The 14116-nt window shown below is 29.8% G+C and overlaps 1 protein-coding gene across 1 annotated transcript; it reads left to right on the forward strand.

Annotated features, from left to right (window-relative positions):
- The first annotated feature begins 9880 nt into the window (after positions 1 to 9880).
- On the forward strand, positions 9881 to 14010 carry LOC11425310 (type I inositol polyphosphate 5-phosphatase 2). Its single transcript, XM_003611400.4, has 11 exons — positions 9881 to 9898; positions 10083 to 10144; positions 10221 to 10326; positions 10413 to 10505; positions 10604 to 10694; positions 10777 to 10881; positions 11232 to 12039; positions 12320 to 12504; positions 12607 to 12715; positions 13202 to 13350; positions 13452 to 14010. The coding sequence occupies exons 2-11, from the start codon at positions 10115 to 10117 to the stop codon at positions 13663 to 13665; spliced, it is 1890 nt and encodes a 629-aa protein (XP_003611448.1). The 5' UTR covers positions 9881 to 9898; positions 10083 to 10114; the 3' UTR covers positions 13666 to 14010.
- Positions 14011 to 14116: the final 106 nt, after the last annotated feature.

Raw genomic sequence — 14116 nt, forward strand, 5'->3', positions numbered from 1 at the left:
CTTATAAAGTGAATAAATTGTGTGTCCGAAATTCGAACCTCGACCCTTGCATATAATAATGCATTGTTCTACCAATTGAGCTATGCTCACGGGACCATCGTGATAAACTGTTTGATTATATTTACGGATTTGTAGCTTGTAACCATGGGTGAAGAGGTAGTTTATGTTAGGACCACTCAATTAAAATATGTTTCCTGGACACCAAGGTATATTTGCATGTTGTGATTAAAAAACTTCTTTGGCATTATTAAAAAATAACGTGAATTGCACAATGGATAACGGTAAAATTATTTTTTATTTGCTGTAATAAATATTTTATTTTTAATGGACAACTTGCATTTCAGTGGGTTATTAACTACAAATTATTTTATTTTTAATATGATGAAGACACTTTTGAAGTTTGGTTGAGTATAATATATCCATCATTCAATTACGTAATGTCATGTATTTTTTTATATTAGTTTATTTAAAAATAAAATCAAGTTTTATATGAGTTTTGTCTATAGAATATCGATATCAAATCAACCTTGAAGATATTTAAGAATTTTCGCTTCAATATACCGACCGAGTAAAACTTTTTTTACATGTAGAACAAACAAAATCATGTCAAGTAGAGATAGTTGTAAATATATTTTATGAACAAATAAAAGTCTTGAATGCAAAATGCACTTGCATACAAAATTTACACCAATCCTATTAACTAACCTAGGTTATTAGATAAACATCAAATAATTCATATAATGACCACGACAAATTGAGAATCAAAATCTAAACTATTTGAAGACTTTTATATTAGTGGCTAATTCATTGACCAAAATTTGCCGTCTAAGATTGTTCTACTACTTAACAATTTATATCGTTTGAATTTACATGATGAAAAGTAGCACCTAGTTGGAAGTTGTAACATGACATCGCTTTTATCATATGACAAATCAAAAACAAAGAAGCAAGGACTGCCAAAATATTTTGTACTAATAATAATTTCAAAAAGATAGAAATGACGGTCCACTAAGAAGTAAATTCGTTATAGTTGAAGATGTATGCCGTCAAATAAGTCTCTTTATGAATTTGATTAATTAAATATGTTCCATAAGAAGCCTCTGGAACTTCTTTCGGTTATTATTCTAATTTTAATCACAACTTCTTTTTCTGCATGCGTACGTGTAGAAGAAATCTTATGCACAAAACTTTAACATTCCAATATATCGTATGTTATTATTATTTTCTATATGGATGCGTTCGTCAACCCATTTAATTAGTTTTTGCATGAAACCTACACCATATGGTGGTGTCCATGTAGAATAAATGCATGATACATTTTTTTTTTTGGGTACAATAGAATATAATGTATGATGCAATATTTATTCTGCAACTAAAACTCACTTACGCAACTCAATCTGAAAACCATATGGTTGCAATTTATTTAAACTTTCTTCCACTTAGTCTTCTAATTATTATAATTTTAGCTATTTAATTTAATCATATATTATGTGACTCTTTCTTGCAAGCGGGGGATTAACTAATGTTCACAAACTTATTAGGAATCTATAATGGTGAAGATATAGATCCCCCTTTTTTGTGGATTTGCTTAGCAGTGACGAGTTGGCTGTTGTCACACCTTCATTTTCTTGTCTAATCTTTCTTTTCACATTTTCTTTTTTCTTTTTTATTATATTTAAAAGTTTAGGTGAATTTAGCGTCGAGTCTCATCAAACATATTTTTAAGTCATTGAAACCATCTTAAACTTAGTCCATGCATGTTTAAATTAATGATGAATTTGTTAAAACATTAAAGTGTAGTTTTTGTTAAAAATTCAGACGGCATCGTAATTCCGTCAAACACCGTAAATTCAAACATACAATAATTTTGAGAGATTTTAAACCTTTGAAAACCTATCACCATCCGAAATACAAACAAATATAGAAGGCGTTTTAAAAATATAAAACCATAAAGAATAAAAGAAATAAAATAAAGTTTAGTAGTTAGTTACTAGTGTTATAGATGGTTGACTCACTATACCATGATTGAGTTGTAATTGCACAAATATCTTGAATTTAATTGTTGTAGACTAGTGAATAGTTATCCTGTATTGTCTAATTGTGGCTTTCACTGTCTTAATAATTGTGTAATAACTCATACATTTCTTGAAGAAAAAAACTCCTTGACCAAAAAACGAATAATTATAATTGAATAATTTTCCCTCCCTCTAATATCTGGTTAGTTCACACTGTGAAATTTCTTCAATTTGCCTAAGGGGTGATTTAATATGTACCATTGCATTTTGTAGAAGAAGTGCATGTCTTTTCTTATGAGAGAAAAATGCTCATATAGGTAAGTGGTCCATGAACGATTTTTTCCAATTTGAATCTATGTGCTCTTTTTTTAGTTGGAGAAGGACCATTCATTGAGTCTTTTCTTAAGGTACAAACATTGCGTACGTATGTATGTAGATAATATTATGGCATTGATCTTTGAACTTTCTTTTTGCCAGTTGGATTCAATCAAATCTTTTGAAAGAAGTTGATCAAAAGGGTTAGGATTTTCATGATAAGATTTTCATTCATTTTGCAAATCTACATGGCAACAACTATACATCTACACATTAGATTGCTCATTCTAAACTAATATTATATATACAAATGATTTGTCATTAAAACTTATTCCATGATTATTAGGTTTAAGTGTAACTGATTAGTTTTGGTCTCACATGAATTGAATTAATGTAGATATATAATACGCGACGATGTCTAATATTTTAAAATTTTGAATGAAAATGTGGTGTTAAAATCGATATTTTATGGATTATTTGACTAGGCCGGTTTATTAATTTATAATGTGTCATATTTGAATTTAATTTAAGTTTTTTTCTTTCTTTCTTTCTTTCAGGGCTCTATTTTGGTTGTGGATCTTACTTCTTAGCTAGTTATAATCACGGAAACGACAATTATGGAAGATAGTAAACTAAACTTAATTTTCCTCAACAAGGATACTATGGCTAATCAAATAGAAAAAGGGGTACTATGCTAGACAGCTATAATGCTAAATGCCAACATTTTATTGTTTCTATCCAAATAACATCACATATCACAATTTCGAATTTTTCTTGTCTAGCCTTAGCCATAATCCCACTAATTTTAACTTGTTGTTGCATTCAACATCCAGCAGATTTGAAAAGGTACCACTTCTAAAATTGATATTTTAAAATTAAATTGGGTATTTTGAAATTTTGAAAAAGAAAAAAAACCAAATTATAATAGGAAAATTCATAACTAAATGTCATCTTAGTCGTTCACATTCAAAATGAAAAACAAATATTAAAAAAAAACAAATGTTGTTGAAAAGTAAATATCCCCCTACGGCAACAACTATATATACGTCCACAAATTTGATCATTCGTTTCTAAACATTTCAATGCGTATTATAAAAACCCATCACACGATAAGATACCACATTATTGAATGTATTTTAAGTTTTTATTTTTATACACAAGAATAAGTTTGATAAATTCAGTGTAAAACTGCCAAACAATCACAAATAATAATTTATATTTATACAACTTAAGTTAGATCATTAAAATATTTCGACTTTTATTATGTCTAACTTTTTTTTTTAAACAAACAAAAGTTAGATATGGTAAAAGTCAAAATATTTTAATGATCTAATAGTTGCGATTGACTTATGTAAAATATTTTTAGCTGACAGTGTATAAATTAAATTTTAAAATTATATGTATGGTAAAAAAGTTAATTGGATTCTGCATATATGTACATTATTGAATATGATGAATAAGCTCAAGAATAAAAGCAGTTTCCCACTTCCAAAGATTTGAATGGATTATTTGATCTTGTAGTTGAATTTAATTTGCAAGTTTCTTGGTTGTTATATTTTAGTTGTTGTAGGTTAATAATTATAATAAGTGAATTATGGAAGGAAAAAAAGTGTAAAACACTATTTAAGAGATTATGTTAAATTTAATTGTGAGTGAAGTCTCACATCGATTATGAATGAAAAAAATATTAGATATATAAAATAGATGTCTCATATATATGTTCTAAAACTTTATGTGAAGATGTGGTGATTCCTCCTACTATTAATCGTGGAACATTGGTTCGTTATTGTTCCTAACGCTCTTTCAAACCTCCCAGCAAATAATAATATTTTGTAGAACGAGAGTTGATCCTGGTTTTGGATCCAGATGTTGGGTAAACTATGGATTAGAAAAAGATTGGACAAATAAAAAAGGGTGTGACTCATCATATATACTCATTCAATATCACATATCAAAAGGTCGAATTTTCCTTGTCCGGAAAAATTAAGTCATATATAAACCACCGATTACTTTTTTGTTGATCCAATTTTCTACATCTAATTACATTATATCTTTTGAGATGGCCATGGGATGACATTCTTTAGAATCAAAGAAAGAATCATTATCGCTGTCAAGATTATTAATAAGCTGTTTCACAGATGCTTATTGAGAGGTCATGGCATATATAACACCAGGGATGCTTTTAACATTCTTATGAAATTCCTCACAATCATAATTAATTTGATTGATTGAATTCTTAGCTATGAGTCCAATGACACAAATATAATTATTCTATTAGTTTCTTTTTAGAATTATTCCCTTACTAACTTTTTAGAATTTTTCCCCTAAAAGAAAAACCTTTTAGAATTTTTTTCATCTGTGTTATATATATATATATATTTTATTTTCAAAATCTACGGTGATATGGACTATATTATTTTTAAAAAATACTTCATTCGTTCCTAAATATATGTCGTATTTTGATAATATGTATTATTCACATAACTTACTTTGTTCATATTTTTTAACTGATATATAAATACAAATGATAGCATATACAAGATGTTAGATTTGTCTCATGGAATATTTTCAAAAAATCAAATTTTTTAAATTTTTTATTATAGATAATTAAATATATTAATAATTAAAGTTGTGTCTTGATATGTGTAAAATGGTTGATTGCGACATGTATTGTGAAACAAAAGAAACTAGTATGTTGAAGAGCTCTAAAATGTGATTAAAGAGAGATAATGGCGAATTTACCCATAAAATTAATAATTTAGGGAGATAGTATGAGGTTAATTAAGGAAAATTGATGGCAATCAATTTTATTATTGCAGTAGTAGATATCTTTGACTGATTATTACAAAAATTAAAGTAATTAAAATGATATAATAAATAGATAAGAACATAAAAAAAAATCAAATGATTTAAATTTTTCTTATTGATTTTCTTAGTAAATTTAACCAGCACATAAAAGAAACAGATATAATGTACTTAAGAGATGCAATTCTAATAAAATAAACAAAAAAAAAAAGCAATTCTGAAAAAATGTGTCACCTTAATGTGCCATATCTTTTTTTTTTTTACCAAGATTCGAACCCCAACCTTTGCATATATTATACATTATTTTTACACTGAATTAAGCTCAGGAAATAATTAATTATTGAATCTTTTGGCAAAAAAAAATTAATTATTGAATCTATTTTGTCGAGTAAACTTTTAATTATTTTCATAAACTATCTCTCAATTATCAAATTAATCTAATGGTTGAGATACCAAACAACCATTTGATTAAGAGTAGAATAAGTTTATAGTCACTATAAATATATTATAATTTGTTTTAGTGATAATATTTTTTAAACAATGATCGTTTAAATATTTTTCATCAACAAATTAATCATCAATATAAATATAAGTTAAACATGGCATTGTATATAAGAACTAAGAGCATATTTAATAATTTTCTTTTCTTCTGAGGTGTTGGCTCAGAGAAATTGATCATTTATTAAATAATATCATTGAAAGTTATAAAATAGACGATGTTTACATACATGATCCACTTAAGCCCAAAAAATGGAATTGTATGGTATAAAATGAAAAATGATATATTTATGACAACAAGAAAATTATATTATATCCCTTAAAATATTATATGATCTTTTGTTCGTAGTCTCCTATACATACAACGCACATGTGCAGCCTTTAATAACGATAATCACTTTGTTTGACGGAAAATATTTAGAAATCATTGTTTTAAAAATAAATTTAAAAGGACTAAAACCTCAAGATGGATATAAACTCACTTAACCCTTTAATTAGTCCAACAACTTATATTTGACCGAAGAGGATGTAAGGGTGGGAAAGATGACTCAAGTCCCATTCTTTAGTAACATACAAAGAAACTAAACTAATCATGATATTGTACCCCCGTGATTACATTGCAAGTTGCATAAGCCACTATTCAATTAAAAAAATATCTTACTGGTCTATGATACATTGTTTTGTGATACAACTCATTTTCACATTATGCTAAACTTTTTTTTTTTTTTTTGCCTAATGAAATTATAATTGATCATGAGTTTCGTTAGAAAAACGCAACTTAGAGACTAGACCAATTGTTGTCAACTTGTCATTCAAAAGAGAAGACCATGCAATGAAAACAAAAAAAAGTTAATTAATCCACTTATTAGCAAAAACAAAAGTCAATTAATCAACCAATCCGGATAAACCGTTACTATATTTTCACTAGATTGACTTCAAAATCATATGATTTAATTTAATTATTGAGGTTCTAATATTTCATAGGATGTGAAGGTTGACGGCGCAGGGACGCATGCAGCTTCCAAATTGTGTCTTTTTCACAAATGTTTGTTTACAAGTTTGCTTCCTTTTCTCTCAATCCATTTCACCACTTTTGCTTGGTTGTATCCTGGTCCTCTTCTTTACTCTTTTCATAAGGAATAGTATAGTGGAGAAAACACGATAACACATACATCAAGTGTGAAGAAGTGCAGGACTCGTGTTTCAAAATACTAAATGTCTCCGCAACTATCGATTATCATTAGTCCTACTATTAGCCTAGACTGTTTTTAAGATTGTCGACTGACCCAACAAATCAACATAAGTTTTCTCAACTTGTTTTTTCAGAAGGTCATCTATCCCAAAATTGTTTCAAGTCAAACACGTTTAACCGTGGAGTTCCGCTTAACTGTGGAGTTCTTATGGAATGAAATACCAAAAAGAATATGCATCTTGTTGATACAGGTGCTACCAAATAATTCTTATAAGACTTCCTTCAATCATGTAGTTCTATATCTACACGGCCTCTTTCATTCCAATGTGATTTGGTTCGTCCACAAGTTGTCGGAAACCGCTCAATATCATACTTTGTGCACCGACGACCGCTCCCCGTCCTCATCAACTTTGGGTGTTACAATAAATTTGATATAATTGTTCTCAAAATTAGTTAATATGAATTATGATACATTAATTGAGTTTATCAAATAGTAAATTATAAATATTTGCTAATTATATAACGTTTCAAACATGCTGCACTGCATTAAGCAAATCATAGTCAAATTTCAGGTTTGGTCTATTGTCTATAGTATTCCTTCACCGTCTAACTTATTCATTTAAGTCGGCATAAAATGCGTTACAACTTTTATATGATAATAATTGATAAGGATATTTGTACTTGAGAATTCAGAATTTTTATCTTCACATACAGTGCTGCTAGTGCGTTGGACCTACATTTAAAATGTGACATCTTTTAATTAAAAATTTTGAGTCAATGTCTTCATCTTGATTATTTTATTGATTTGCATGGCTTGTCAGGTTCTAAGATTGTACGTGTTTGCAAAATAGTCAGAGAAGAAGAATAAGATGGACAGACTAAACACAAAACCAATGGGTCTACAGCTGTCCTCATTGACATGATGAAATCTTAGTTTACTTTATTCTCTACTTGTCAATTTGAGCCAAACACACTTTTATGATTTGTGTAAGGGTCAACTTTTGGTTAGTAGTATAATCATATTTATTCATAACTCTTTCTTCATAGCTTGTCACACACATTTGTAGGGTCTTGCCTCCTCCTTTCCACTCTTTTTCTATGAAAATACTTTCTTCCTTCCTCTCATTTTGAATCACTTTACTATTTTTCACAAATACTAAAAAATAAAAAAATAAAAATGAAGTATTTTCATATAACTGTTAAGTCTTGAGTTTGAATACGAGTGAAGTTATCAAATCTAACGATTTCAACAATAGAACTGGATTTTACGAATAATGATATTGAACTTTTAAATAAGATTAACAAAGAATAAGTATGTACAACTAATATCTTATCAAGTGTATAAGTAAACTAATCTTACTTATGTTATGTAGAGGTGAAGTATTAATTTAAGATTTTGATTTAGAATAAAATAATTAAACTGTATTGAAAAGAAAATAACACTTATTTTAAGATATATATTTATTATGTTAATGCGATTAATATGGATGCATGAATGTTTATCTTTTGTTTTTGGTCAGGTAGTTTAGTGGTTAGAAATTCACTTTTAAAGTGAATAAGTGGGGTGTCCGGGGTTCGAACCCCGACCCCTGCATATAATAATGCATTGTCCCTGTCAACTGAGCTATGCTCACGAGGACGAATGCTTATCTTTCTACTAGAATCAATATGTAGCGTGTAAGGGGGCAAGTTATTATGCGTAAGTCATTTCCTTATGCACCCTGCATAAACACTTCACAACCATCAGAATTGGGATATGTTGTAAGCAGCCATTCATCATCAAAATTTGTGAGAGAAAAAGTACAGATGAAATGAACAGATGCATTGAATATCTTTCAGATCATATTCACAATTACGATTTCAGTCACAACCAAGGAATCGATCAAGAACATCATATTGGATAATCCGTCTCGCAAGCACAAACGAAAACGAGTTACGATGAAACAGATCGAAAACAGAGATCGAAGAAACTAAATAAAACCGTCAATTATGAAATCAAAGAGGAATTTGGAACAGAACTGCGAATGATGTGATCAAAACCCAATCACAAACCCTAAGAATTGGGGAAAATTCATCGATTATGAATTTGAGAAAGAAACTCGAATCAAAGATGAAATTGAATCAGATTGAAATCAAAAGAAAGACGATCGGGTCGAAGAAAGCAAATTGAAAACAGAATCGCAAGTGAGAAGGACACAAAACCATTAAGTATATCTAATGGTTTTGGAGTACAACTCACATAAACCATTTCCACAACAAAATTGTTTTGGAGTACAACTCACAAACCATTTCCACAGCAAAATGGTTTTGGAGTCCAACTCAAAAACCATTTCCACTGCAAAATGGTTAATGGGCTGGGATTTATGCAGAGCTGCATAAAGGATTTCTTATGCATGATAACCGCACCCGTATAAGGCTGACAGACCAATGAAAATTAAAATATGACATTTTTTTCAAGAGATTTATTTTAATCAGTAGTACCTTTCATATCTATTATATACACATTGTATTCAATTGCAATGCTAGCTTGTTCCACTAATCCAATCACGTTAGATTTGTCTCCACACTTCAATTAAATAACTTTGGCTTTTTTTTATGCATTTTTGTCATCAATTTTTGTGTCCTCTAGTTTATACTATCTGCTTTTGCAAATATAGCATATATTATTATTTAATCAAATAAAAAAATGTGTTACGTAAAAACCATTAGGGTTAGTTTATGTCATAACCTAATTGATTGATTGTCTATGATAATAATTTTCTGCTACTTGTCTTGCCTACCCAAATAAAGAATAAACATTTAATAACATCTTCTGTTTGTTGATGCTCTCTCATGATTAATATTTTCAGAAATTGTTGCACAAAGTGTTCTAGTGAGAGTGACATTTGGTTTTGTTGGATCAAGTTACTATTAATAATGTTCTGTTTTATTAATTAATGATAATATTATTATAAAAAAAAAATACCATAGTGACATTGTGCAAGGACCAGTATTTTTGTTTTCCTTATGCAAGTTGCGGTTGTGAGTGTCTTGCTGATATAATGTTCACATATTTTGTGTCTTTTTCTATTTGGTACTAAAGAGGATCTTCCATCTCATCATCATCATTCAAATAATCCCATTTTTTTGTACTTTTATAATCATATCATATTTAAATACTATACTATATATTAAATGTCAGTGATTGATTCCATATTTAAAAGAACTTGTTCTTTCAAAGTCTAACACATTAAGCAACTGTTTTTTTTTTATATAAGGTTCTGTTATTAGTCTTTTGACTTGTGAAACAATGAAGGGAAGAAGAGGAAAAAGATCAGAGGTAAACTTTATAACATTCTTTAAAGAAAGTTGATTGTTTTCAATGATCATAAGTTGCTGATTTGATTTTATTGTAGGCTTTTTGGCCTTCTATTGTGATGAAAAAATGGCTTAATATTAAGCCTAAGGTGAATGATTTTAGTGAAGATGAAGTTGATACTGAAACTGAGAGTGAAGATGATGGTATATTACTATGCAAATGATTCTATTGTATTTGTATACTTCTTTTTTTCTTTTTTCAGTTTTTGATTCTTAGAATTTTGATACAGTTTGTTCTCCTAAACAACCAAGAATGCAAATTAGTGATGATAGTCCATTTAGAACACAAGGGACTCAATCTATATTCTCAAGTCAAATATCAGGCAAGGATTCATTCCATTTCAATTCATTTTATACAAGATTTCGATAAATTCGATTTTTAGAACTGTGATTTGATGATTTCATGTTTGTAATTATTCAGATACATCTTTTAAAAAGGGATGCAAAACAAGACACAGAAGAGGAAAATCAGAAACTTTGCGTGCTCAGTATATAAATACTAAGGAAGTGAGGTATGGTTTGCAACCTAGTTATGTATAGTATGCTATAGTGTTACTAATTTAATGATAAATCATAACTTTGGTTATTCTTCAGGGTAGCAATTGGATCTTGGAATGTTGCTGGAAGACATCCATCTGAGGATCTTGATATTGATGACTGGATTTATGCCGAAGAACCAAGTGATATATACATTTTTGGGTGAGTAGTTCATGAAATTGTAAATCCTTTTAATCGGTATAACTCATAGTTTACTGATAAATGGGTGGAACGGTTCAAGGGTAATTTTGTAAACTGGACTGTAGTATGTACTCTATGATCCTAAACTTGAATAATAAAATAGTGCTGAAGCCATTTTTGTAGTCGGATACGTAGGCATAATTGATCGAACTCTGTGATCAAATATCATTTGCTCTTTGTTTATGTTTTTCGTATCTTTTTACGTTTGAACCAAAGTTGTTTTAAGAATTAGTATTTCTAGTCAGTCTTTATGTTATGTTTACCAAATTTTCTGTAAATAACTTTCAATTGTGGTGTCTTGTGCCTCACAGTTTCCAAGAAGTAGTTCCACTGAATGCTGGAAATGTACTAGGAGCAGAGGATAATACACCTATCCAGAAATGGGAAGCAATCATTAGAAGATCTTTAAACAAATCTTCTGAGCCTGATAGCAAACACAAAAGCCACAGCGCGCCACCTTCGCCGGTGTTGAGAACTTCTTCTGCTGCTGATGTTCTAGCTGATAATATAGATGCTGCTAATCCAATTGATATGCTGAATGATGAGCTCATGGAAAATGTTGACAAATATGATCTGCAACAGCTTGAAGAAAGTAACATAATTAGTATAGGGAATGATTTACACGTGAGGAAAGTTTATGGTATTGATCTTGATTGGCCCGAACGTCCGTTAGACGCAATCTCACAAATTGTTGATTCGAATCCTAAGTTGCGGAGAGTACTAAGTAGTTCAGCAAGAATTGGCTTTGACTTGAATGAGAATGCTTTCTTATATGGCGGCGGTGGTGGAGGTGGATTGAAACGTACGCACCATAGTTCCGGAAATTTGGGCTCGTTATTGAAAGAGCAACAAGTTATACCTAAAGTAGTTGATTCCTTAGATGATGTATCTGAGATGTTATCTGATGATGGTGACGATGCTTTTATTGAATTGCCTGAGAACCAAGACGATGATGAATTAGGCACGACTAAATCACAGGCGAGATATGTTCGGATCATCAGCAAGCAAATGGTGGGAATCTATGTATCTGTTTGGGTGCAGAGGAGGCTGAGAAGACACATTAATAATTTGAAAGTTTCACCTGTTGGAGTTGGTCTTATGGGCTATATGGGAAACAAGGTATGAGATGTTTCACATTGAATCAGGCTTCATAATTCCACATTAATTGTTAACTAGCTTTTATAATCATTTCAGCATTCATTACTAGTATAGTATGTGCAACATGCATTTTATGATCATTAACTATTATTAGTTATAGTGAAAATCACCATGCTGAATAAAGGTCGATCGGTAGAATCCATTGTATGAATTCAACGATCTACCTTTGTCAGCAAGGCTAATGATGATCCAAACTTGTGCACTTAGTGAAAGAATTTGCTCATTTTGACATATGATGCAGGGTTCTGTTTCAATCAGCATGTCACTCTTTCAGTCGCGTATGTGCTTTGTTTGTTCGCATCTGACCTCTGGTACGAAGGATGGAGCTGAACAAAGACGAAACTCAGATGTTAATGAAATTCTCCGACGCACTTGCTTCTCGTCTGTCTTTGCTACAGATCAAGCGCTAACAATCCCATCGCACGAGTAAGCTTTATTGTATCGTCAAAATTTTCCCTTGCAAATTTTATGCTATAAGTTATTTTCCTAACAACTTGTGTTAATTGAAGTTTTGTTTATTGGTAACAGTCAGATTTTCTGGTTCGGAGATTTGAATTATCGAATCAGTATGTTAGATTCGGAGGTTCGGAAATTGGTGGCTCAAAAAAAGTGGAATGAACTACTGAATTATGATCAGGTAAGACTTCTGAATCCACAAACCTTACAAAATATGCATAACTTTAATCTTTCACTTAGTTTATTTTGTCTAAAGTAAGATATCACTTAATATTTAAAGTTGGTCTCATAAAAAACTTTATCTTATCTACTAACTCTCTACCCAAACCTTTTATTTTACTTGAATAGGCATGTAAAGCATGTCAAAGAAGTACACCACATAAAAAAAAACCCTACCTATAATAAGATAAAAGGTTGTTGATATTTTATTTTTCATATACTTATCCTTTCTTACTATGTAAATTTGATATTTTATTCCTCATAAGGAACTATTGCTATTATTTTTTTGACAATACAAGTAACTATTTTAACACATCTATAATTTGTTATCTATGTGCATATAGTATCAACAAATTATAATTGTAACATACAAGTGTATTTATTTATTTATTTATGTTATGTGTTGTCCTAGATTATATTATTTCTAATTAGTCATTACTTTATGCAGCTAAGCAATGAATTGCGTGTTGGGCATGTATTTGATGGATGGAAAGAAGGGTTGATAAACTTTGCACCAACTTACAAATATGAAATTAATTCAGATAGATATGTTGGTGAGATACCAAAAGAAGGGGAGAAAAAAAGAGCTCCTGCATGGTAATTAATTGCAATATTTACTAGATTATGAATATTAATTTGTTGGTTTTATGTATTATGTAATATTAAATAATGAAAAATAAAATTATATATACATGCAGGTGTGATCGAATATTGTGGCTAGGAAAAGGAATAAAGCAACTAAATTATGAACGTGCAGAAATTAAGCTCTCAGATCATAGACCAGTTAGTTCAATTTTCTTGGTTGAAGTTGAAGTATTTGATCATCGCAAATTAAGAAGAGCACTAAATTTCACTAATACTGCTGCAGTACATCCTGAGATTTTTCCTGATGAAGATGGTCAATTTTTCTAATGAAGAAAAATTAATTGAACATTGGTATCAAATAAATAAATATTAAGCATTTTGTGAATTATTTGAGTCAGGGGGAGGCAATGAGATAGTCATATAATAACAAAAAAAAAAATTGTATATAGTCAAAGAATATATATATTATAGGAAGATATTTGACATTTTTTTCTTCTTTTTTCATAGTGAACAAACTATTATTCAATTTTGGTCTCATCATTAGTCGTGTGTCCCAGTTATTTTCTCTTTGGACAATAAACGTCAGGGTGGGTTGTTTTGTTGTAACAATAGACAAGTTTTGTGTAATCTAATGTATTGATTTGTACAATCAACTTTTATTCTTGAGCCATACATCCTTTGTTTCTTTAACCTTCAAGTAGTTGCTAACAAAACTAAAACATGTAATGCAAAGATAATCTTATTGTCAAATTTTAAAAATATATTGAATTAAGCATGT

This window comes from Medicago truncatula, chromosome 5 (assembly GCF_003473485.1).
Source record: "Medicago truncatula cultivar Jemalong A17 chromosome 5, MtrunA17r5.0-ANR, whole genome shotgun sequence".
Classification (NCBI taxonomy): domain Eukaryota; kingdom Viridiplantae; phylum Streptophyta; class Magnoliopsida; order Fabales; family Fabaceae; genus Medicago; species Medicago truncatula.

What these genes read in the sequence shown, in the direction of transcription:
- LOC11425310 (XM_003611400.4), top strand. Translation starts at nt 10,115, where the DNA reads ATGAAGGGAAGAAGAGGAAAAAGATCAGAG. An exon ending in ATTCTCAAGTCAAATATCAG is followed by an intron (nt 10,506 to 10,603) that starts GCAAGGATTCAT and finishes GTAATTATTCAG; the next exon opens with ATACATCTTTTAAAAAGGGA. An exon ending in AACTACTGAATTATGATCAG is followed by an intron (nt 12,716 to 13,201) that starts GTAAGACTTCTG and finishes TACTTTATGCAG; the next exon opens with CTAAGCAATGAATTGCGTGT.